This window comes from Molossus molossus, unplaced genomic scaffold, assembly GCF_014108415.1.
Source record: "Molossus molossus isolate mMolMol1 unplaced genomic scaffold, mMolMol1.p scaffold_m16_p_8, whole genome shotgun sequence".
NCBI classification, from domain to species: Eukaryota; Metazoa; Chordata; class Mammalia; order Chiroptera; family Molossidae; genus Molossus; species Molossus molossus.
Genome location: NW_023425402.1, coordinates 104,611,191 through 104,637,638, shown reverse-complemented (window position 1 = coordinate 104,637,638; position 26,448 = coordinate 104,611,191). Strand labels below are relative to the sequence as shown.

The window sequence follows — 26,448 nt, the reverse complement described above, 5'->3', positions numbered from 1 at the left end:
AAACATGGACACAGAATTGTGTGGAAGGTGGGTGGGGAGAAGGAACATCGAAGCACAGCTCAGACCTAGTGTGGGGGCTCTGGAGAGCCTCACGGGGCTCCCCTGGTCCTCACTCTAAACTCTCGTTCGAGTTCCCGGGACCCAGTGCATTGTGGACTTGAACTAGGGAAAGAGAAGAGGGAGGAAAGGCGTTACTTAGCCTGCCTTGCAGATGAGGTCCCTACAGAAAGCTCCTGTGAGAGCCAGGACTCGCCTTACTGCAAGCCCTCCACTCCTGCCAGGACGGACGCGTGTGCACGGGGCCTCGGAGCAGCTCTGCCCACTCGCTCATCTCTGGGACGCTGTCCCGCAAACGTCACACCCTCTCTAGCCGAGGCAACAGCAGGTTTCTCCTGCACATGCTGTCCTTCTCCCCTCTGATCGCCTAGAGCACAGCTGTTCACCTTGACTCCTGACCAGTGTGCAGAACTGTGAGCCCCCGGTTCACGCTCTCCCTAGGGGTGACCTGGAAGCGGCTGCCGGACCGAGGCGGACTCTGATATCCAGAAACAGAATCGGACTTCCTCTTGCAAACAGTTCAGCCCGAGGCCTCCCGGTCTCCTTCAATGGCACCACCATCACCCAAATGCTCACGCCAGGAACCCGACGCCACGCTTCCCTCTCCCGATTCCCTGTGAGGGATCCACTCGCCAGCACCTCCCACTGCCTCCAGCCCTGAAACCACGGCGTCTCCTCCGTTCCCGTCCACAAGCCAGCCCAGCCACGCCTTCCTTTCCCACGAGTGCCATGGCCCAGCTCTCTCTGCCCCACCCTCCACCTGCTCCTCCTGCTGCACCTTCACCAGGCTGCCAGGATGATGTCTCAGGAATACAGAAGAAAACGAGGACGTCTCTCTCCCATGCTCAGAAGGCTTCCCGCCAGTCCTAGGACTCAGTGCAAACACCTGACCACGGGGTCTGGGGTAACCCAGGCTGTGGCGTTGCCTTTCACAGGGAACCCCATTTCCACTGCTTCCTCCTCCCCCTCACTACCCTGTCCGTCCGCTGGCCTCCTGGCAGCTCCTGGAGGCCGAGATGCTCTTCTGTGGCTGGCTCCCTCCCGCCCTCCAGGCCCGCCTTCCGACCGCCAGCCACGGGCACCACCCCTGCCGGTTCTCACTCTTTTCTTCACAGCACTTTTCTTTCTTTCAAATACTTATTATTATTATTTTTATTTTTTATTACAGATGTCCCGCCACAGCACTTTCATGGCCTGTCCTCTTACTTCGTTTTGGGCTCACTCTCACGTCTCCCCCACTTACGCACCGGCCTCGTGCAGGCGAGGGCATCTGTGCTCCCCGAGGCATCCTGGGAGCCTAGGAGTGCCTGGCACACGGTGGGTATCAGAGACGACTTTACGTACCAGAATGTAGGCCAGAATGTAGAACGAGCTGTGAAATACCCATTCAGACAAAGTGCACGCCAAATCAGGACTGGCCTCGAAGAAAAGCTAACATCAAACAGCACACGAACAGAGGCCATTTGAAGAACGGCTTCGAGAACCCACGGTTGGTAGGTGGGAGGTTCTGAGAGGCAGGCGAAGGCTCCGGTGTGCTGGACGGTGCCGAGAGGGGCGGGTTCTGCCTGGTCCACAGGGGAACCTGCAGCAGAGGCTGCCAGGGCCCAGTGAGGCAGCGAGAGGGGAAGGTGATGCCCTAATCCAAGCTCAGCTTAAATCAGAGGGCTGGACGGGGCAGGGCAGTTACAGAGACTGTGGTTTATATCTCAGAAAAAAGGGATCTTTTAACATTGCTTCTGTCTAAAGAGAAAGACATGAAAGTGCATAGAGCTGCTCCTTATTATCCTATTTCATTTATTTATAAAGATAAGCCTTATGAAATTGAGCTCAATTGGCAGCTTCCAGATATAAATAAGCATAGAAAATGTTTGCTTTTTCAAATCTGAAAACAAACAGAAATCAGAGCACTAAAATGACTAAAAATGATTGCATCTTAAGATGTTACATGAAATATTTATCTAAGCTTTACTATAAAATTCTCAGGAGTTTCATATATAGTCCTGTTTAATAAAAAACGTGTTTCAATTCCATACAGATTGTGTGGGTTTTTCTTTCTTTCAGAGACCGACTGCTTTCTTTTTCATTTGGAAAGGAAAATACAGGTCCTTTAAGTAGCATGAAATTTCGCTTCAGCCATGGAAGTGTCCATGCTAAAGGATTTACAACCTCTGATAATATGTGCGCTGCTAAGTTATTGTTGCCTCTGGGACACTCACTACGGGCTTCAAGTTTGTTCAAATGAATTCTAAGATTCTACTTGGGCAAAGCTATTTCTTTATTTCTGTCCTTAAAATATACATGTCATGTTCCACTTGAACTGTCACTGGCGTTCTGCAGAAAACCAAGTATGGGAAAGGCTCCAAAGGGGCGGAGTGTCCAACGCTAATTCAATGGAACGTGTCGCGGTGCCCAGGTCCACATACTGGGGACAGGTCACATGGAGGATGGACTCTACCTCCATCCACAGACATGAAATGGGAAAGCTAATCCTCTCTCTGCACGCTTTTGTAATGGCATCACTTACAACAGCTACTTGAAATGTTGTTCTTTTCTTGGTTAATCCTCACCCGAGGATATTTTTCCACTGATTTTTTTAGGGAAGGAAGGAGAGAAACATCGATGTGAGAGAGACACATTGATTGGTTACCCACTGCACGACCCCGACCGGGACCAGGGATCAAACCTGCAACCCAGGTACGTGTCCTTGACCAGGATTTAAACCCATGACCCCCTTGGTCCTTGGGCTGATGCTCTAATCACTGAACCAAACTGGCCAGGGCCTGAAATGTTGTTTTATACTTTCAGTGAGATGCACCCCTTTCCAGGTGACCCCCAAGACAAGGAAAGAAGGTCATGTAACTGCCCTGAGTATGCCGACCATACTCATCTAATGGCACCGAAACGGAAACAGAGGCTGAGATTACAGTCCTGTTTGTCACTAGTTCAGAACCTAGTAGGAAAACCAGAATGTAAATACAGTAACCCTCAATCTAACAAACTTGAGACTAAACAAATTTCCAGTCCCTGTATCATCATATGTGAAAATTAACACTTTGTTCATTTAAAAATGCTTTTAACCAAGATTTGCTTCTAATTAAATTAACAGGTTTTTTTGTTATTAATTCATTGGTATTTTTAATAAATTTTAACGAATAGGCAATACACTGGAAAAAACACTGTCATAATTTTGCCAACATAAATAAATATTACGTATCTAAAAGTATAGTCTACATATTTAAATCCAAGAGTCACTGCTCGTAAATAATATTCGGCGAATGAAGAGCATGTGGTCACAGGGCATCGTGTCTGGTACTGGTTCTGCAGCAGTTTTTACATGTGCTGGCAGATGTACCCACTTCCACTAACCCCGCCCCAGCCGTGTGCATTTGTTTACTTGCAGTGACTGGCGAATGCATGTATTTACTAGACCCATTCAGTATAAATTTATAATTACTGTAATGCATATAGAAAGCTTTTCTGTGAAATTAAACTTTCATACACACCTAAGTATATTTTTCCATTGATTTTTTTAGATCAAGTGGAAGGGAGAGAGGGAGAAAGAAACATCGATGTGAGAGACTCACCAAATGGTTGCCTCTATCATGACCCGAACAGGATCCGGGGGTCGAACCTGCAACCCAGATATATGCCCTTGATCGAAAACTGAACCTGAGACCCTTCGGACCCCGGGCGGACTCCGTCCCTGAGCCAAAATGGTCAGAGCACATACATACTTAATTTTAACTACACAAATGTATCCACATAAGTAAAAATAGGTAAACTAACAAATATTTTAATTTTTTAACATATGCATTTGGAAAAACCTACTTTACAATATAACGGACTTTTGGCCTGAATTAGTCTGTTATATCAATGTTTTACTGTAAATATATTACAGGCGTACTGATCAAATTAGCTGTGTGACTTTAGGCAAGTCAAAAATTATTTGAGCCTGGCTGGTGTGGCTCCCTGGACTGAGCATCATCCCCTGGACTGAGGGGTCCAAGTTTGATTCCCGGTCATCGCACAGGGCAGGGTTTCAGGCTTGATTACCAGCAGGGGGCGTGCAGGAGGCAGCTGATCAGTGTTTCATCATCACATCGATGTTTCTCTTTCCCTTCCACTCTCTCTAAAAAAAATCAATAAATAAAAACATTAAAAAAATTACTTGGGTCTCAGTTTCCTCATATTAAAATGAAGAGGAGGGCCCAGCCAGTGTGGCTCAGTGGTTGAGCATCGACCCATGCACCAAGAGGTCACTGTTTTGATTCCCGGTCAGGACACATGCCCAGGTGGTAGGCAAAATCCCCAGGAAGGGGGCATGTGGGAGGCGGCTCACTGATGTTCTCTCTCATCGATGTTTCCATCTCTCTCCCCCTCCCCCTCTCCCTTCCTCTCTCGCTAAAGCCAATAAAGAAAGATAAAATAAAATGAAGAGGAGATTGCTGTAAGGTCAAGTGAGAGAAATGTGAAAATGTTCTGCAATCTGTCATGGGTACTCAGAAGTAAGAGATTACGATGCCCATCTTCTGGTTTATTAACTACCATGACTGTCTTCTGACTCCTGAATACCCCACACATTGAGATGCAGCTTCCAACCAGAATAAACAAGCTAGTTTTCCTTCCTACATTTGTTTTTTACTTATATGTAGAATCCACATTCCCCTGCTGCTTATGTAACTGAGTAAAATTCCAAAAGGTTAAAAACCAGACACCCATCTTCTACCCTGTCGCCAAGGGCAAAAGGGTTTTTAATGGACCCCTTCAGAGATACTCTATAATTTGTGTTTGATTCTATTATTCTCTTATCATGAATAAAGTTGAACATTTCATTTAACTGCTGCTTTTATTTCCTTTTCTAGAACTGTTGATATCAATGGCCCACTTTTCTCTTGCGAGTCTGTCTTAACTCTAGGACGGCAGGAGTCCCACTAAAAAAGACAAAAGACACCAGTTTAAAAAGCTGCTGAATATCATAGCAATCTAAACAAACTGGTTTCAAGTTAGAAGAAAGACAGAAGTCAGTTTACATTTTTTTAAATTGCTTTTAGAGCGAGAGGGAGAGAGACAGAAACATCGATGAGAGAGAACATTGACTGGCCGCGTCCTGCATGGCCCCCACCATGCAGGGGATCAGGCCCACAACCTGGGCCTGTGCTCTGACTGGGCGTCGAACCAGTGACCTCTTGGTGTATGGTCGACGCTCAACCACTGAGCCACACTGGCCGGGAGAAGTCAGTTTAAAAAGAAGTATTTCTACTTTTCATCCAAAAGCTAAAACCTCTGCATGTCTATCACTGTGTCCCTATCTGCGAAATGGGGACAACTGCAGCTCCTCCTCCGACCCCAGCAGTGCCTGGCACACAGCAGGCTCCCGGTAATTATCAGCTGTCACTGTTACCACATCGTCAACTAGGGAGGTGGCCAGGACTGCGGCAGGCACCGAGGGAGGACGCCACCTGCCCCCTTGTCGGCTGTGCAGCCGGCGCAGCCAGCGCCTCTCCCCTGGCTTCCTCCCTGTGGTGTGGGGACTGGGGACGTGCAATTCCCGTGGGCCACTGACTCCTTGCTCTAATTCCCTACGATCCCGGCATAAACACTTTTCTCCAGGAAATACCAAAGCCAGATCTGTAATTTCCATGTTTGTTTATTTGGGGGCATTTCTTGTCTTGTCTTAACCTTTACTTTGAATAAAATAAATGCTTGTTTTTAAAATTTTTTTTCTTTATTGATTTTAGAGAGAGAGGAAGGGAAACGGAGAGATAGAAATATCTATGAGATAGAAACATCAACTGGTCGCCTCCTGCATGCCCCTCACTGGGGGGCAGGCCCACAACCTGGGCACGTGCCCTGAACAGGAATCGAACCAGTGACCTCTTGGTGCATGGGTCAACACTCAACCACTGAGCCACACCGGCTGGGCAAATGAAATAAATGTTAAAACGTTCCCTTAAAATATTTCCAAAATCAAATTTCAACCCCCAAATTTCTACTTATTTACAGTGACATATTTTTGATTGTCCTTTCTCCTTTTAGAAAGGTATGTTTAAAATGGCAGCGTTAACACAGTTTGTGAACACTGACAGTGGAGAGATTCAAGTGTTTTTTAAAAAGGTGTGAAATTTTTCTAGTTAAAGTCACTGAAGTCAAACTTTCCAGTAAGTAAAATTTAGAAAATATAAAATGAATTTCCTACATATTACAAAAGTGTATTAAATTACTAGATGTATTACAAAATTATATGCCCCAAGTAAATATCTAAAATGAAAAATCCAAACTTTGGAAAAAAGTACCGATTTAGATAATTACTATTTATATGCTAGAGAAGGACTTAACAGAAAAAAAAAATTTTAGAAACGCCATATGAAAATGTGATTTATATATTTTATCTATAAGCCTAACAGAAGGCTCATGTAAGTGAATTTACCTTTTCGGGTCCCGCCTGACGTGTGCAGCCTGAACACTTGTGCGAACACACTCCAAATGAGGAGCGCCACGCTCGCGTGCAAACCAGAGCTTCCCCAGGAGGCAGAGCCGCCGCTGCGTCCTGGAGAAGAGGCAGCAGGAACAACCGTGCGACGCCCGCGTCAGAAGCCTGGCTCTTTTGTGGGAACACACTTCCTGTCCTGAGAGTCGGTAAGGAAAACATATGCAAAGTGCCTTTCTAGGCCGGCAAACGGCAGGAAAGTGCCATACAAGGGTGTTGCCATGGCCTCCTTGGTGACGCCATGGCCCTTCGATCACTGTGAGCTCTGGCCTAAGCTGCCGCACGGGTGACGCAATGCAGTGATGTCACACAGACCCCCCAGCAGCACGCCGGTTTCACTCTGGCTCTGAGGGAACTGTGGTAAGAATAAGGGGGCATTAGAAAAATGGAAAGATTCGATCCTTGCCCTTGAAGGACTAAAAGTAGTTGAGCAGAAACTACAACCTACCAACAGGGAAAAGCGATGACCTAAAATGGCGAGCCCTGGACCAGGTGCCGGGCACGGGGCTGGACGGGGTGGAATGGTGACCCACCGTGTGTGCCCACCAAGCAGCAGAGAGCAGGACGCGAGAGGCAACAAGGAACCTAAAAGCACAGGTGCTGCGAGGTGTCGGAGGACCCGTTCAAACGGGACGAGGACGGTGTCCTTGAAGAAGGCCTTCTCAGCCGGGACCTCAAAGATGTGTAAGAATGGCCCAGACACCTCAAACTACATGGCTTCTGAGATCGACTATGACCAAAATATGTCTGACTAGCAAAGTGAGTACCACACTCTTGGAAGCTCAAGTCCCTGCATTCAGCTAAATCTGAGTCACTCAGGCACCTTTTACCTGGTCAGCTCTCGTCAACGGTTAGTTGAACATCTGACCACTTTCTGGAAGGTCTCCCCTAGCTCAGCTGCTAAATGTCAACAAACCACAGGGCAATGCTGCATCAGCGTCCTGTCTTCTCAGCCCCGGCACCTGCCATCCCTGCCCGTCCTTAGGGCTCCCTCCTTGCACGAGACCACTGACATTTCACACCTCTTTCCCAGTGGAAACACCCACCAAGGGGAGGCACAGCCTGAAAACCAAATGTTAGATTGTATCCCCCACTGAACGTGCTGTTTCCATGGTGTGCCCAGGTGGCTGGTCACCGCCCTTAACTGATGTCCTCCCATCCTGCCTGGCCGTCCAGAGCGGAGGGCAGCACGTCCGCTGAGGCCAAGCGGTCAGCGCACGGCCGCGGTTTGCTAGTGACTGCCTCTCCCCTGGACTGAGCACCGAAGCTTCAAACCCATGCCCTTCGCATCTGTCTGCCCAGGACCTGGCACAGACCTGGAAGCAAACGCATGCTTCTGGGAATGAGAAAGCAGCTTCACCTAGAGCCCTTTTACTTTGCTCTCCAGAAGCCGTCTAACACGGGGGACGCCCTGGCTCCTCAGTGCACAGCACACGAGGACTCATTTCTGGGGAAAGAAGGCAGCTACCCAGGAAGGAATAACTGGCCACTGCCAGCCTCACAGGCCACAGAAGATGGTTATTTCTACCACCTGAATATCTGCAGAATGTGTCCAGTGTCCATCTCCACTGACCCCGAAAACTCAGCTGCTGGCTTCCCTGCCTGCAGCAGGTGACTTCGGGCAAGCGGGTGAACGGTCAGGCTGGGGGGCCTCCGCACAGAGCGGAGGCTGGGTGAGTGATAATCAGTAGTCACTCTTCTCCCTCTAACTCTAACCCACCAGCTACCTGCTGTCTGAGAGACCCCATGTTTCCAAACTAGCCCCCTCGCCAGGCTCCACTACAAACCACTCCCCCTGGTGAAGGCAGGAAGGGCTGCAGGTCCCTGGCCGAGGTGGGGGCACAGGAGACAAAGTCACCCCGCCCACGAGCCTCCTGGCAGCACCCGGCGGCTCCGCCCTTCTGCCACCCTTCTGCCACCACAGCCACTCAGCTTAGCATCCAGAAACCAGTGCCCTTTCCAGAATTAACTGGTCCACCATGTGATATGCCTCAGAAAAGCTAAGCTTGTCAACAGCTACAGTGCTGATGAGCCCGGAGTGGTATAAAACTGGATGCACATCCTTCCTGATTGGCAGATTCCCTGCAGTTTGCGGTGTGGTTCACTGGGTTGGTCATCACCCCTTGAACCGTGCCCGGTGGGGCGTGCAGGTGGCCGCCAATCCATGCTTAACTCTAGCATCAATGTTTCTCTCTCTCCCCCTCTTCCCTTCCTCTCTCTAAAAATCAACAAAAATATTTGGAAAAAGAGAGAGAAGAAAAGAGAGGAGGGCGGGAAGGGGCCTGACAGGGATCAAATCAAGTGCACGGGTCCATCTCCGTGTGAAGAGCAAGGACCTCGTTCCCTTCTCCCACTGGGTCTCAAGCACCTGTGACTGTGACCAGCTTGATAAACACTGACGCAATGGGTGGATCAATTCACTAGGGGTTTTTGTGGGGCTTAAAGGGAGAGCAGAGTCAGAAATAAGAAGACCATTCTCTGTCTAGCTATAAGGAAAACACAGGACAGTGGCCTTGGAGGAGGAACCCCGCTCTTCAGCCGGGGCTCCCACAGAGCTCCAGCCAGGCTTGTTCCCACCACCCAGTAAGACGCTAAGAACTCACCCTTAAGTTTCTTCCAAAGGCACATAATGTTAATTTGGGCATTTCATTACAATTGGATACTTTTTTGAATGCTGTTTTCTATGTACCCAATAACTAAAGGCAGGACTGGTGGGGTTGCCAGGAACTTAGTCGGCATGCTCGGCACGGTTTTCCTTGGGGTCACTCTGCTGTGGGTACTCAGACTAGTGCCAGCGGAAAACTCCTGCACGGACACTCTATTCTGACCACACAGTGTGCGAGGCTCGAGTCAAGACTGAGAAAAACGCCACTGCAGTGCCCACACAGACCTGTGTGAGCCTGCGCCAGAGACAGTCTCCTTTCCTTCATCTTTTCAAATATTCATTTTTGATGAATAGCCTTCATGGCTATTTTGGAGAACTGGAACAACAGATAATTAGCCTTTCTGAAATGTTTACCTATATTATTATTAAATACGTGAGTTTTCGGAAACTTTCAAATATTTTCTTCAGCATGATGCCATTTGTGGTTTATTAAGTGAATATTTTCTCCTGGGTTAAAAAACATGCTATATGATTCTTTGTAAAAAAAGAAAATTCTTCTAGAAAAGAACCAGTATTGCTGCCTTAGCAGAACAACAAATACTAAAAGCAACTGACCCATGCAGTCATTACAAACAGATCCCACTTTCCCTACGAGAGAGGGAATTTATCTTCAGAAGTATTTCAAACTTCTCAAAAACGGAACAAAATGAGACTTAGCTGACAAGCCGACGTGGGCCCTGAGGCCGGTCTGGGATGGGCGCAGACGGGCGGCGCCGGGCCACCGCTCCCAGCAGTCACTGACAGGTCAGAGGACCGGCCGATGGAAAGGCACCCCTAACTTGAAGAGCAGCAGAAAACTGATTTAGAACGAAAGTCGAATAAACAAGGAAGCAAAGCCAGGAAACTTCAGAAAATGAAAGGAGAAGGCACTCGAGCATGGGTCTTAGCCTCCACCTCTACTTCCTTTGCTCTGCATGCAAGACAACAGTTCTGCAACATAAGCCTTAAGGATGTTTCCTCCTGTTGGAAGCGCAGTGAGCCCAGAGCCCAGAGCCCAGAGCGAAGACCGAGCGCAGGCCTGGGCTACGGCAGGAGCGCCAGCGAGCGCAGACAGCGCCTGACTGGTGTCGGAGCCCAGGGCCTCTGAGCGGGCAGGCGCCCCCGTCGGGCACCAGCAAAGACCCAAGGCCCACAAGCCACCGAAAAGCAAAGCATGTTTCTCTTTGGCACGCGGACACTTTCTTTCCATGTTGGCATCTGTTAAGCATTCACAGAGTGACTGCCTTGTTTCTTCGGGCAGGTCAGTGAGAGGTGCTCCCCACACAGGGAATAAGGGCCACACGCCGCACCACCTAGCGGAGGGGCTCCCACTACCCAGGCAGACAGTCACATCTCAGCACGAAAGGTCAGGCTCCGATTCGGAGAGAAGAATAAATATGAAAGAATATTCTTGTTACATCTGAGTATCTCCAGTGTTTATCTGCTACCTGCTTCTCCTCACAACAGGGTCTGCTTGGAGGACAGGAATTAATGGCCCGTTCAAGGCTGCGACCCAGGCCCCTGGGTTCTCCCAGCTCTGCCATCAGGCGAAGTGGCAGGATGGCCCCCTTCCTTCCTTGCCCCCACAATGTGCTCGGCAGAGGCATGGAATACAGTACCTTAGTTCTGCCTGCCCACCCACAAACCCTCAGCTACTGGCCTGGCCGATCATCGGGAAAACGGGAGTCAGGGGGGGATCAGACTCATTACCCAGACGGCAGATGGAGGCAAATATCTGGCCTTTCCTTACAAATATCCTTTGAGTTTCTGCTACAAAAACATGATTCAGCGCTGAGCGCAAAGACAATCGCACGATGTTTCTCTGTACTGGAGGAAGAAACTACTTTTCTTAAAGGTTTTCAACCCACATCTCACCTAGTCCTTCGTGCCTGACGCTCACGCTTACTGTCATATTTGCACAGTGCTTCGCAATTTCTAACTTGGATACGCGAGTGCATTTGACTCATGTGACAAATCCATGGGACACTGATCCTCAGTTTACCAGAGGAAGCAGAGATTTAATTAATTGCCCAAGGCCACAAAACTAGTTAGTGGTAAAGCCTGTGCCTAAACCCAGATATTTTGGTTCCAAAATTCCTTGAAGGTTAAAATGAGAAAAAGCATGTGCTGTAGGAGACACTGGAGTTACGACACCGAACGAGGCCACACGGTCCTTGTCCTCAGAGTGCTGGGGACAGAGCGTAACTGCGGTCCCGACTCGCAGGGGGGCACCACGTGCGACAGGCACCGCCCACTGAGTGGTCCCGACTCGCAGGGGGGCACCACGTGCGACAGGCACCGCCCACTGAGTGGTCCCGACTCGCAGGGGGGCACCACGTGCGACAGGCACCGCCCACTGAGTGGTCCTGACTCGCAGGGGGGCACCACGTGCGACAGGCACCGCCCACTGAGTGGTCCCGACTCGCAGGGGGGCACCACGTGCGACAGGCACCGCCCACTCAGTGCTTCACTCAGCAAACACGGCTCAAGCGCCCATCAGGCGCCAGGCTATTGAGAACACTCAGGATTAGCAAAGATGGGGTTGAGGTGTGGGTGGCAAATGGGTGGGAGAGAAGAGTTTATTAAATAAAGATCCTCAAAGAGGCCGAACGTGGCGGGTACTGTGGGACGGCGGTGGGACGACACGGGCACGAGAAAGGGAGGCGAGGCCGGCTAAGGAAAGGCCTCCTAACCAAGCTAACGGGGCAGCCTCTCTCGGAAGGCAAAGGGCGCTCCTCAAGGCCTTCATAAAGGAATGACACAATCCAAGCCGTCTTCTGGGAAGACCACGTGGCCACAGCATGGACGTGGGCAGGAAGGAACAAGCTGAAACAGGAAGGATACTGGGAGGTTGTTGAAGGTACCGAGGTGACCCGGGCCAGGGTGTGGCAGGGGATACCAAGGAAGGAAGTGTGGGCAAAGCATCACAGGGGCAGCGTCCACAGACGGTGATGGCTCGTGTGGGGCGGATGCGGAAGAGAAGGCATCAAGGACGCCTTTAGTTTTCTGGCTTGGACACCAGGCAGACAATGGTCTGTCCCTGAGAGCCAGACCCACCGGCACAGGCGGAAACATGCCATTATAAATAAGGGCACACAAGGCCCACTGTGGAATTTACCTGGGACCCAGATGTTTGCAAACACTTTCACTGAAGAATAATGAGCCAATTATAAATGAGTGTTAACTATTAAAAACAAGCTTAAATTGGCAATTCAAAATATACTGCATGTGACAAAATTAACAAAAGCATGCTTTTAAACTTTTTAAAATGCAGACGGAAGCTTCCTCAATGACCACAAATTGACTGGTATTGTATGTGCTACTTGTTTCCCCAGGTTTGTGTGACTCACTCTCACGACAGCACGCTCAGAGGAATTTAATGAGAACTCGAATGCAAGTCTACACTGTTACTTCCTTCTTACTCACTAGTTTTGGCTCGGTCCACAATCCGGCCCAGAGTTCGAAGGCTGAAGAAATTAGAAACAGCTTTCTAGATATTCTCTCTTGTATATAACCTCCCATTTGAGTTCATTTTCATCTGCCACAGATTATTAAAAAAGGGATCCTCAATTAAAAGCAGAGGCTAAATTAATTGCATCTGGGGGTGGGGGCAGATTCATTAAAGCCTTAAAACACTGAGCAGCTACACTTACCTAGCGATACACGAGGCAAGTGATATACTCTCTCTCCTGATAACACCCTTGTGCCGGAAGGCAGCATGATTTTATTTAGTATGTTTACAACAGAAATAAGGACACCTTCATATACAAGGGCAACTAGAAAGGGAGACTGACGGAACGTCTTCCAAAAGCCAGTGCTCTCTGTGAAACAGTCGGCACCTACACAGTCAGACTTAAAAGGAGAGAAGACAAGAAACAAAATCGTTCCTGTAGACTAAAAACAGAAAGAAACTTAAGTCCTAACTGCAGCTCCTTAACAATGACCTTGGTGGTCTCCGTCTCTGAACTAACTTCACCCATAGTCAATTGAGATATTCAAAAAAGATTTTTAAGCCCGGCTGATGTGTCTCATGTGGGTTGAGCGTTGTCCCATGGACTGAGAGGTCCTGGTTTGATTCCCAGTCAGGACACATGCCTGGGTTTTGGGCTCGATCCCCAGTAGAGGATAAAAGTTTCTCTCTCACACTGACATTTCTATCTCTCTCTAAAATATCAATAAAAACATTTTTTTAAAAATGATTTTTGCCCTGGCTGGTTTGGCTCAGCAATTAGAGCATTGGCCCGAGGACCAAAGAGTGGAGAGATGAATTCCGGTCAAGGGAATGTATCTTGGTTGCAGTTTGGTCTCTGGCCCTGGTTGGGATCAGGCAGGAGGCAACTAAAAGATGTGTCTCTCTCACATTGATGTTTCTCTCTCTCTGTTTCTCTGTCTCTCTCCTTCCTTCCCTCCCTCCCACTCCATCTGAAAATCAATGGAAAAATATCCTTGGGTGAAGGATTAAAAAAAAAAAAAAATTGACTTAGAAAATTTCAAAACCAACTTTTGGTGTAAAAATCACTATGAAACCAGCTAGCAGCATTTAAAACTTTAACATTTTTTTACTTATTTCCACTGAACTATTCCTGGGTTGTGAAGAGCATGGTTTTGATGGGGAAGGGGTGGTCAGTAGCCTCTGGACAATCCATTCAGTGCCAGGCTCTGGTGCAAGGACTCCAGCTCGGACTGACGTGAGCTGTAGAAAGATGTGGGGGAAGATGCAGGGCAGAAGCGGCACCTCGAATCTGGTGCTAAATCAGATTCCTACAGAGAAACACTTCACGCCACAGCACATGACCTACGATGGCAAAATCGAAAGACGTCTTATTAATATGGTATGCCTTCTGAATTTAAGAACAAGAAGTGTTTTATTTGATTGATCGATGATCTAAAAGGAGTTGGGACTTCTGAATGGTGTGAAGGCTGACCTGTTTCCATTGTCCAGTTCAGTCTTTGGTGCCCATCCATTAGGGATGCAGAGCCAAGCAAGATTCAGTTCTGGCCCCCGAGCTCGGTCTCATTCATAGTAAGACCCTGGATTTATTTTAAGAGAATGCTTTTCTTTGTCCTTGGCATTAAGAAGTAAGAAAAAGATTTGCCCTTAGCAAATAGAATGCCTAGAAATTTGATGAAAAATTCTATTTAGACTTTGAAAAAAATCTAAAATACAGCATTAAAGAGGAGGAATAAATTATACCAAGTCAGTTAATATTTGGGATTAACAGAAGAAAAAATGTAAGAATAATGAAGACATATTCTAGTGGATCAATCTATATAATGCATGAAGTTTGAAAATTCCTACTTTTGAAAGACAGAAATTCTGAGCTTCCTTTTCATGGTGCACACGAGAACATGCTTAAAACAGACTCGCAGACTCAGTGCCTGACCCCACCCCATCTGCTACACACTTCTGGATAATGTCATATGTATATTCATTAAAATGGAACTATTGATAAATATCATTGTGAAGACTGTATTCCAAACACGAGAATTTTGTCATTCTTCTGACATACAGCTGTCAAGAACTAAGTTTGGTTTAAATACTCGAGATGGGTAAAACTGCAAAATTGGTGTATGTTCTTGCCCCGCAACTACAGTAAATACACGAGTCGCCTGGCTGGCTGGACGCTGATACCACTGGTTCAGGGAAAGCCGGTTCTCGATGAGGCAAGGGAGCCTGCTCACGGTCACCACAACTTCGTTTAACCAGTAGAGAGAGAGGAAAGATAGGCGGTCATGTAGGTGGACAAGAATGAAGGTTAGGTGCGGTGCTTTTCAATAATCCTGGAAGACTTCACCCAGGACACCTCTGTGCAGATCTCTCGGTCACAGAACGGTGCCCAAGAACTGCCTCCAGCAACAGAATCCGTTCCTAGCACATCACAGCCCTGCGGCACCTGCCGTCTGTCTGCAGTGTCCAAGAGGGAAAGTTCTTCGCGGCTCTGCTTCCAGCCTATCTCAAGGACTAATTAAATCCTCATTACTACCTTCTAATTATTCAGATGCTATGGGATTACAGTGAGAAAGTCCCTGCTGGCCCACTAGATGAAAAGGGTTAAATAACCCGTGTTGATTTTTGAGAACCCAGATCTGGCTCAGACCTTCAGAAAACCACCAGCATTAACATGCATATTTAACTAGATACCACTGTGAAAATTAAAAGGGAATTCAATTAAAAGGTTTTAAAAAAATTAATTCTGACCTCTCTACATCTGTCCAAATAAATAAGCCTTCTTGAAATGGTTTCACCTAATTGCTAATCCAATAAACTAGAAGAGCATTCACTAGTTTCATTAAGCTTAGCATTTTACAGGGGTTAAAAATGCAATCATTTTGATGTTAATAATAATTATACTTATTTATCTACTCTGGTGACTTCTCCATATTCCCTCCTAGCCCTCTCGGAAAACACAACAAAGCCATAAGCTGTTTCCTATTGCTCTTTTCAATCTTGAAGAAATTTACGTTAAAGATGAAATAAGGAGAAAACTAATCTAAACTTGTTAGCTACAGTTTTCTTGTACAGTCTATTTCTGTATATTAGGGTTACACAGTGCTTAGGTAGCATTAGTGTGTACTACTTGTTTTTTTTTATGTCATTCTATGAGGTCTAGAGAGAAGGTTTGGTTTAATATAAAAACCAGTGGTAAATGTGTTCCAGAATGTTAATCTAAAGTTCTGTCCTTTTTCCTCCGAGAAAATTTGGGCTAATTTTCTTTTTCTTTTTCCTTTTAATTAGCAGAAGAGAGGGAGGAAGAGAGAGAGAAAAACATCGACGTGAGAGAGACACATCAACTGGCTGCCACCCACACGACCCCAACTAGGGCCAGGGACAAACTGCAACTGAGGTACATGCCCTTAACGGGAACAGAACCTGAGACTCTCTGGTCCGTGGGCCGATGCTCTAACCGCTGAGCCAAACCAGCCAGGGCTGGGCTAATTTTCTTTAAGTTAGTAAGCAGTCCCAGTACCATATAAAATGCATACAGGAGTGCGAACCAAGCTTGGTGTTGGAGAGCAGATGGCAGTCTAGAGAAGAGACGCTCCAGAGGAGTAAAGAGGCCCATTGTGATCTCCAGTGCTCCCTTCTCTTTGTAACCCACGAAGGCCATATCCACATTTACGTGCACATATACTTTAATAGATGGAAAATATAAAACGACAGACACTCAGTTATGTTCACCTCTGTATAATGTGGGGAAATGGATGTGTTACTGATGTCCTTTGACAAACTCGACACCAGAACCACCAGATAAGGAGGACACTGAACTGGAGATGGGGTGGGTGGGGGACTGAGGGGCCATGAGAGCCACTGCTCTTGAAATCTGGCCAGCACCCTGCCTCTACACGGCCTTGCAGTGGCTAGATGGTCCAGATCCAGGACATGAAGAGTATGCCGTTGTTAAATACACGTTCCTCCTGACTGGGGTATAAGGACAAGCAGGAAGTGGACAGCGGGGCTGGCATTCAGCTCCTCGAGCCTGAGGGACTGAGGCTCTGGGCACTGTCAGTACCACGGTCCCCCAGGAGGACTCTGGGGAGGACCAGGACACCGTTCATCCAAACACATGTAGGCTGCGTCTCTTGCTCTGTGCAGTGTCTTTGGACAAGTGAGTTTCTAGATTCTTTGCCATTAAAAAAAATGTACAATTGTGGAATCTTACTCTTAATCTTATTATTAAAACAAAATGAGTATAAAAGAAATTGTACAATTTTGTTATTTGAACACTCAGCAGTACAGAAGGTATGTTCTTATCTGGTCTATCAAGATCCATGGTTTCTGAGAAAGAATACATTTTTTTCATAAGATGCTAACTCATCAATATATTTTTCCTCTCTGCTTCATCATTTTCCTAAACTGGGGATGGGGTGGGGCATGATATATAACTGTAAAGGCATAAATGAAGTTAAATTACATCTCAAACATGGGAGTCAGCACCGGGGAATTTTCTATTAAGTGTTTGCCTAGATCTGCTTTGCACTGGACATGCTACTGGTACAGACGATGATAAAAAAAAAAGCAAGAAAAATGTTTTTATTATTGTATCAAAGCATTAAATGCCATTAAAATATCTGATCAAAAGTCATTAGGAGTTAACATTTCTTCCTAGATTTTAACAAATAACAAAACCATTAAAAAAATTATTGCTACTATTTTTTTTTCACTGTGAAAAATATATTAAAAAACAAAACAAAAAACATATGGAGCCCTGGCCAGTTTGGCTCAGCGGTTAGAGCGTCGGACTGCGGTCCAGAGAGTCCCGGGTTCGGTTCCCACTAAGGGCATGTACTTCGGTTGCAGTTTGTCCCTGGCCCTGGTTGGGTCGTGCGGGTGGCAGCCACTCGATGTGTCCCTTTCATATCGATGTTTCTCTCTCTCTCTTCCTGTCTCTCCCTCCCACTCTATCTGAACAAAAAAATGGAAAAATGTCCTCAGGTGAGGATAAAAAATAAATAAATAAATACATATGGAAATGCTACAATCCTGGTCGGCAGTCACCCCCACCCCCGCCAATTACAGTCTACATTCAACATTAGTTTCAGATGTACAGCTTGCTACCCAGTTGCAAGGAAATCTAACTTGTACCTGGCAGAGCATCATCCAAGTCACTCTGAAATGTGCAGTCCCCTTCATGGGTCGTGCCACCAACAAGAGGCACCAAGGTCTCCAGCCCCGTCTTCAGAGCCAGTTTGGTGAACATGTTCATGAAAGTAAGTTCAGATTTGGCAAATGACAAAATTTCTATTTGCTATTTGAAGAAAATGGTCATTATAACTACCCAGATTGTTATGTATCCATTATCAGTTACCAAAACCACACTACAAAAAATAAAGATAATCAGGAAAAAAATAACAAATACATCAACCTAGGAGTTTCCACAGCGACACTGGAGGAAAACCCTAGATTTCTGCCTTGCTAATATATCCATTTGAGTTAGAAGTTCAGTTTAACTATGTTTCCTCACTGTTGTTTTGTCCTTGACATTTGGTTTTGGACATTTTCAAATCTCTTAAACACGTGTCAGTTGGAAAGGGTTGGGGGAGACATTGTTGGTGGATCTTGGAGAGGTTTCTCCTATTTATTTCTTAGAGATAAAGGCTAGAATTGTAGTGCTTTTCAATAAGGTACCTCTTATCCGCTATGCTTGCAAAAGGAGAATTCTTCCAGTGGGGATGATGTTACAAGGTTACAGTGAGGGTGGAATGAAGTGACAAACACCTTTGTCTTCGCTCTGGGTCTGGCCTGAGCAGGCTTCCAGTGCAGGATAACTTCTTTAGTCCTTTCCCCTCCCTCCCCCGAACCAGGGACACAATACAGGTGCAACTCATGACCAGGAAAGGTACTTGGGGAGAACTCCCCTTGCTCGGCCGTAGTGTGCTATGCACGGACTCTGCAAGGTCTTCCAGACGATCGGCGTGTGTGAGGAGTGAACACAAAACCAGCAACAGCAGGATGAGACACAAGAATGAGTTACAGGAGGTCGCAGTGGAAAGTTTAGAGCAACAATTGCACAATCATGAAAGCGTGTTATAGTATCACTGGATACTGTAGTACCTTGATAAGAAAATGAAAACATTAACTATACAATAAATTATAATAAAAAAGTTAAATATGTAAAAGTATTAGACAATTCAAATTTCATTTTATTCCTACTAAATAGTCATTTCAACACAAATGATGTGCAGATAAGGTGAATCTGTCTTTTTATTGGCATTACTTTCTAAGCAACGTGCTACTGAGTTTTTAATATGTAAAATAACTGAACTTTATAATGCTAATTAGTAGCAAATCATCACCTGTATAACTCTTACAGAAATAATTCCAAACATCATGGGTCAGGAACCTTCACATATTAGCTACCAATTCTGTCTTGTGGGTGCGTGTGAGCGAGGAAGGGGACTGAAGGAGGTGGCATCTTGGGGGGGGGGGGGGGGGCAGGCCAAGGCACAGGCGTGGGAGTGACTTGGCCCCGCACCAAAGGGCGCAGTAGGCTTGTGAACCATCTCCACTGATCTGGGTGGAAATCACTGCACCACCACCTACAGAAGTAGCCTGACTACTGAAGGGAATAAAAACAGCCCTGGCCGGTTTGGCTCAGCGGTTGGAGCATCGACCTGTGGTCCAGAGAGACTGGGGTTCGGTTCCCGCTAAGGGCGCGTACCTTGGTTGTAGTTTGTCCCCGGCCCTGGTTGGTTGTGCGGGTGGCAGCCACTCGATGTGTCCCTTTCACATCAATGTTTCTCTCTCTGTTCCTCTCTCTCCCTCCCACTCTATCTGAACAAAAAATGGAAAAATGTCCTCGGGTGAGGATGATAAAAAAAAAAAACAGGCCGAGGCTAACAAATGAAGGCCAAAGGCAGTAATACGTGGAGGTCAGCACGCAGAGCTGAGCTAATGGTCCAGGGGTTTGCATATAAGACAACCTGAATGTTCAAGGGCTCAGGAAAGTTCTTTTCTTTTCTTTTTTTTTTTTATCCTCACCTGAGGATATTTTTCCATTTTTTGTACAGATAGAGTGGGAGGAAGAGAGAAGAAGGGAGAGAGAGACAGAAACATCGATGTGAAGGGACACATCGAGTGGCTGCCACCCGCATGACCAACCAGGGCCTGGGACAAACTGCAACCGAGGTACGTGCCCTTAGCGGGAACCGAACCCGGGTCTCTCCGGACCGCAGGCCGACACTCTAACCGCTGAGCCAAACCGGCCAGGGCAGGAAAGTTCTTTTCTTGATTGTGGCATTAACTCCGAGAAAGAGGAAGCCATGAGGAAGAACCTCTAAGGTCCTCACTTTCTTTATCTATAAATTGAGGCGCCTGGGCTCTGTGATCTTTCAAGATGCTCTATTTCTAAGATTCGATTATTTTATTTTATTTATTTATCCTCACCCGAGGACATTTTTTTGCATTTATCTTCAGATAGAACAGGAAGGAGAGAGGGGAGAAGAGAGAGAGAGAGAAACATCAATGAGAGAGAGATACATCAACTGGTTGCCACACAACCCCAACCGGGGCCAGTGACAAACTGCAACCAAGGTACATGCCCTTAACGGGAACCAAACTCGGGATTCTCTGGTCTGTGGGCTGGCGCTCTAACCGCTGAGCCAAACTGGCCAGGGCTCGATCATTTTATAACACAAGGTTTTACTATGTGTTTAAACTTTTAGTATTAAATATTGTGGAACAAATAATTGATCAAATCAGGTAAACATACACACACTCTATCATTTTACTCTTTAGAACCACTATGCAAATTGAATCATTAACAGTCATTTTTACAAAGCTAGATCAAACAGCAGATATATGTATATATCTGTTATGTATAAACTGATTCATGGTGCTGTACACACATACATACATCCTTTGAATCTTGAGCTTTGGTAAAATTTCACCCCATCTGCAAGAAAGTATCCTTTCTCCCCATATTTGTTGTTTCCTGTAGGTTCTTACTTATTTCAGTCATCCAAAGAGAAACATAATAGCCTTTGAAAATTATTTACAAGGCTATGAATAGGTACGCGAATTCATATGAGTCTCATATACTCAAAACCCAAAAGGCACGGACGATATAAGCTGAAGACTGACCTCTTTCCTGCGGCATTGGTGACTGGCTCAGGGCAGGATGGGAACTCGATTCTGACTGGCTCCCAGGTGGCTGAGGAGGCATCTGACTGCCTGTAAAACACAGGAGGGGGAGTGGGGATGAGGAACTCTATGCATTAATACTGCAAATGTGCAAAACGAAGACATGGTTATAAATGTATTTAATCTTTATTTATCACAAAAGGCACCTCCCCCAAAGAAAGAGATCAAAAAGCGTGATATTTCATCTTTTTTTTTTTTTTGGCGTGTAAATCTAAGAGGAAACATGCATAAACATATTTAGCAAATGACCTCCAGAAAAGTTCAATTTTTACTGGATGAGTTCCCAAAGTCACAGACAAATCAATTAGTAGCTGAAATCTCCTGACACACACTTCTTTATTGCATTTAACAAAATCCAAGACTGATGGGAGGAACTCATCCTCCTGAGTTTAAACTAGTCTCTAAGTGGGCAGGCACGGCATAGTGGTCCACAATCTTTCATGATTAATATTTAGTCTATGTAGTAATAGCAACCCATGTCTAAAAAAACCTTTGTAATTAATCAGAGATTTAACATAAACTTACAAGAAGATCTCCATTAAAAAACGTAATACATAGGACTACAAACTATAGCGTATATTATCACTAAAAGAAAATACTACTCTGCATCTTTCTTGATCTTTATTGCTAATAGCGCAGTAGCATCTTATACAGCATGTACTTGATTTCTGTTGACTCAATGTGTGCTTGATTTGTCTTTCAAACTATAATGTAAGCTCCTTGACAGAGCAGTCCTGTCTTTTACTCCGCGAATCCCTGTACTAGCATAACAAATATTTTATAAATCTTAGTTATTTAATGGCCCTTAGTTGGAAAACATGAATTAAAAGAAAACGTATTGTTTTGTTAATTAAAGAAGACAATGAGTCATGTGTGAGCAGGAGACAGGATTTTGAAATTTAAGACTCATCAGAGCTACTTGACTATCTCCGCTCACTTTCTGGCTCAGAGGGTTAAATGCATCTCTAAGATGGAAAATGCAGCATTGAAAAGGCAGTTGAACTTAGCTCAATCCTCAAGGCACGAGCTGTCATGGCACGAGGACCATGTTCTTTTATCTTCGAACCTCCCCCACTTTGCTAAAATAAAGAGGAAAGACAGAAATATGCATATAATATCTCCTTGGTAGGGGTTGTGACCAAGCTCTGACATCATAGGACCTCCTCCTCGGTGGCTCTGGACAGTGCTGGAAAGGATCGCAGCTGAGCAGAGAAGGAATGAATGCACTGGGATCCCCGCCCGTGCACCCTGGTGAAGGTCGTGACGCAGAGCCTGGTGTTTACAGTGAGCGACAGCCCTTTCGTGTCTGCACCGTGGCACCTGTGAGGCCAGGCAGCTGAGAACAGACCAGGAAGAGCTCGGTCCAGGGTCTCTGGGGACTGTCAGGCGTTACTAATACTAACAGCAGCTGTATCTGTGACAGTCTGGAGGAAGGGGGGGATGGGTTTCCAGTTAGATAATAGCTAGAAATAGTAGTTAAAATATAACCATAAAAAATTCTCAAATTGTGTTTGGGAGTTTAGGCTTCTCCCTTTTAGAAAAGAATGTAAAACTTATGCATGCATTCCTGAGCACTCGGGGTTCTGCCACTCTCCTCCTCAGATAACAGACCTGACTTTACAGCCACGGAGAAATGCGGCTGTGACCCCGCGAGGGTTACTGCTCCCGAGTCAGAGCCACAACCAGATGGATAAAAGACCCAGACAAACAGTGCACAGCCGGACCATCCATTTTACTCTTAGACATGTGTAGTGAATTAGCATTATTACCAACTAATTACAGGTAAAGTATAAACACTCCATATTCTAGATGAAACAATTTCAACAGTAAACACTGGTCATCAACTTGGCTACAGATACACACATGTGTCTGCTCTGGGTCATGTGTTTCCTATGAAATACCCGAAGGCCCTGATCTACAGTCCACTTAGAAATTTAAAGCACTCGCCCTGGCTGGTTTGGCTCAGCGGTTAGAGCGTCGGCCTGCAGTCCGGAGAGACCCGGGTTCGGCTCCCGCTAAGGGCACGTACCTCGGTTCCAGTTTGTCCCCGGCCCTGGTCGGTCGTGTGGGTGGCAGCCACTCGATGTGTTCCTTTCATATCGATGTTTCTCCCTCTCTCTGTTCCTCTCTCTCCCTCCCACTCTACCTGAACAAAAAACAGAAAAATGTCCTCAGGTGAGGATAAAAAAAAAAAAAAAGAAATTTAAAGCACTCTGCAGCCAAATCTAGACTTTTCAAAATGTCCCCAGGGCATCAGCTGCCCTAAGACAGTAAGTGCTTACATTATAATGACTTTCTGCACGACAGGCTCAACCTACAGACTTATGATAGTGAGAACAAACAGAAATTCTGCATTAATGGAGGACGCCACTACTTACACCATGTAATGCCCAAGGGCACCACTACTCACACTATGCTGCCCCAGGACGCCTCTACTCCCACTATGCCGCCCCAGGACGCCACTACTCACACTATGCACGCTCAAGGCACTGTTCTTGCATACAACACAACTAAAAATAAAAAAGGCTGTTAGAAAACCATCTCAGGAATCCATAAAATCCCGCCACGACCATGCAGTGCTACCGGTTGCCTGGTGCAATTCAAAGACAGGTATCTCTTTAGAGCCATGAGAAAATTCATTTATTAAATCCATCCTTTAAAGAAACAAACAAGCACCATTCATGGTAAAGACAGATCTGCCCAAACTGTTTGAAAATCCCCCTTTGCTTTCACCTCCATCTTTCCATCAACAGTTTCGCAGTTACTAGGAAATAGTAACTCATTCTCCATAAGCACGGGTATAGCTGGTCAGAGCAGATGATGATCAGAAAACATGCTACGGAAGATTCACTGGCGTCCAATTTCCATGTAAAGATGACAATTGCCTTTGCACCAACCAAATTAAGTAAACATCTTCAAAACCATGAATTTTTATTACGTTTTGCATAAGTAAAATATTTTAAACAAAATTTGGTTATTATTTTAAAAGAGAACATTGCCATGCATAGTGAACAATCCAACTTTATGAGAAGGCTTTAACATTTCTTTTCAAAGAAAGTCCATGTTTCCCCTCGTCTGTCTATAAAGACGTTAGCACAATGGAAAAAATTACACCTGGAATACCCACGCTGTGAGTTGGAGTAACTTTTACCACTTTACACCTATGTATTTGTTCTCTGATGACCATTTACTTTTTACTTTTGATTCTCAGCACAAGTCTTTACTATGATTTTTTTATTAAAAAACATTTTTCCTGTTCTCCAATGACTGTGTATATACAACAGTGGGCAAGATTTTGCACAAACTAAAAATGAAACATCAATAAGTCACCTGAATTGGTACTGTTTGCTGACATTCACATTTTACTTTTGACTCTCAACACAAGTCTATACTATCAATTTTTATTTTAAAAACTTTTATTTTTAACTAGTTTTAGACTTAGAGAAAAGTTAGAAAAGTAGGACAAGTTCTCTTATATCCCCTAGCCCACCACCCCTAGCATTCGTATCGTATATAACCATAATATAATTCCCACAAGACTTCACATGGTACAGTTTTGTTAACTGAAGACCATATTTGAATTTCAACAGTTTTCCACTTACTTTCTTTTTTTCTATTCTAGGATATCACATTGCTTAGCTGTTATCTCCTCCAGTCATTAAAGAGCCCACCCCCCTCCTCCCTTTCACTCTGGCCTTGACACTTTGGAAGAGTACCCATCAGTTATGTCGCAGAGTGGCCTCGGTTTGGTTCAGTCTGCTATTTTTCCGTGATTTAAATGAGGCTATGCATTTTGGGAGGTGCACCACCAAAATGTCACGCACTTCTCTTCCTCACTTCATTCTGTCGAGGGGTTCACGACATTTTTATGTGTCATTTCTGGTGACATTTACCTTGATTACCTGCCTGGTCACGGTGCCTACCAAATTCCTCCAATGTAAAGTCACTATTTTGCTCTTGTAGATGATAAGTATCTTAGGGGCTATATCTGAGACTATGCAAACCCTGTGTCCCCTCCAACTTGACCCACTAACTTTCGCATCCGTTAGAGCACCTTGTCTGCAGCGTTTACTACCGCGGTGTCTGCTCCTGGTGCTTCCTTCCTTCCACATTTAACAGGAGTCTCCTGCGAGGAAGAGCCATCTCTTCTTTCCCACTTGGTTGTGTTTACTAGACCTCTATCCGTATGACTCATTGTGGCAGACACACTACCGAATGCCTACCAGTGAGCCACTGGGCAGAACCTGTGACTTGGCTTCCAACCAAAGAAATAAGAAAAATGAGGAAATATCACTCCTAAAAATGTTATATGGCAGTTAAAGGGATTTTGCAGGTACAAGTCCTGAATCAGATGACTTTGAAATAATCAAAATGATCCTGGGGAGGCCTGAGTTTTCCAGGACTCAGGCTTTCTCTGAGCTGGCCGAGCCTCTGGACTGGGAACTGAGACATGGCAAGGGCAGGAGGCCTCCAGACCCAAGGGCCTCGTTTCTACAGCCACAGGAAATGAGTTCTTCCAATAATTTGAAAGAGAATGGACGCAGATTCTTCCCTAGCTGAGCCTCCAGGTGGGAACATGGCCCATCCAACACTTTGCAGCCTCCAGACCCCGAGCAGAGGGTGCAGCTGAGCTGTGCCTAGACTCCTGGCCACAGAAACTAGGGGATAATAAATGGGCATTGTTTTAAGCCGCTAAGTTTGCAGTAATGTCATAAAGACAAAAAAAACTAGTACATTCATGAATATTTTTATTCTATGGATTGAAATCCAACACTGATGTGATTTTGTTGGTGGAACTGCTCCAGCTTTGGCCATTAGACGCTCCTTTGAGTCCTTTTTGGGAACCACACAGTGCTCCAGGCTTATATGCGATTTTTCCTGCCCCAGCCCTATAATCAACAACTTTTCCTAGGAGCCACGGTTCGTTGTACTGGAGAATGGTTTCAAAGACTAGGACTTGGGCACTAGGTCTGCTTATTATTTCTGGGGTGTTATTGCTTCTAGACCCTTTCAGTGAACAGACAGGAAATCGATGTACACTAACCTGCACATGCACACACCTGTATTTCAGTATTTAATTGTGTGTGTGTGTGTAACCACGAGTTTATGCGAATACCTCTAATTCCAATCCAAGACTAGAGAATACACTTCATCCTTCTCCTGTTCCTTGGTTATAACTCCTTTCTCCAATGGTGAGAAACCCAATTCTCATTATCTAAATCAATTTACTTATTTGTTAAATTTTATTTCATATACAAAATAATTTCAGAGTTACTAACCTATATCCTTGTGAAAAACAGAGCCAATTATTAGGGCCTGTATTCCATTTTGAGTTCCCTCTACATACTGATTGGCTTTGTTTTGCTATTTTGGGGATATGTGAGATACTTCTCTGGTTCTAAAAGTCAGCTTTCTACAAAAGGACACGTGCAGAAGAGTTGTTGTTACCTCCTCATCCCTGCTACGCGCTATCCCCATTTCTCCTTTCTGTCCCTCTGCCACCTGCCCTCTACAAATAACCAACCTCCCTTGGTTTTTGGTTTCTCTCCCCTCTATATATTTTGTTTGTATAAGTGAGAAGATATCTGCATATTCTCTCACATTATCTTCTCCCTTACA

At 45.6% G+C, this 26,448-nt stretch overlaps 1 protein-coding gene across 7 annotated transcripts in view; it reads right to left on the bottom strand.

The window, feature by feature from the left end:
- ARID1B (AT-rich interaction domain 1B) overlaps positions 1 to 26,448 on the bottom strand; it is a 413,931-nt gene that overhangs the window by 69,649 nt on the left and 317,834 nt on the right. For all 7 annotated transcript variants that reach the window (XM_036249054.1, XM_036249055.1, XM_036249058.1 and 4 more), the window contains exon 6: positions 20,770 to 20,859. In XM_036249054.1, coding sequence (XP_036104947.1) covers positions 20,770 to 20,859 — 90 coding nt within the window. The remainder of the gene's footprint in view (positions 1 to 20,769; positions 20,860 to 26,448) is intronic.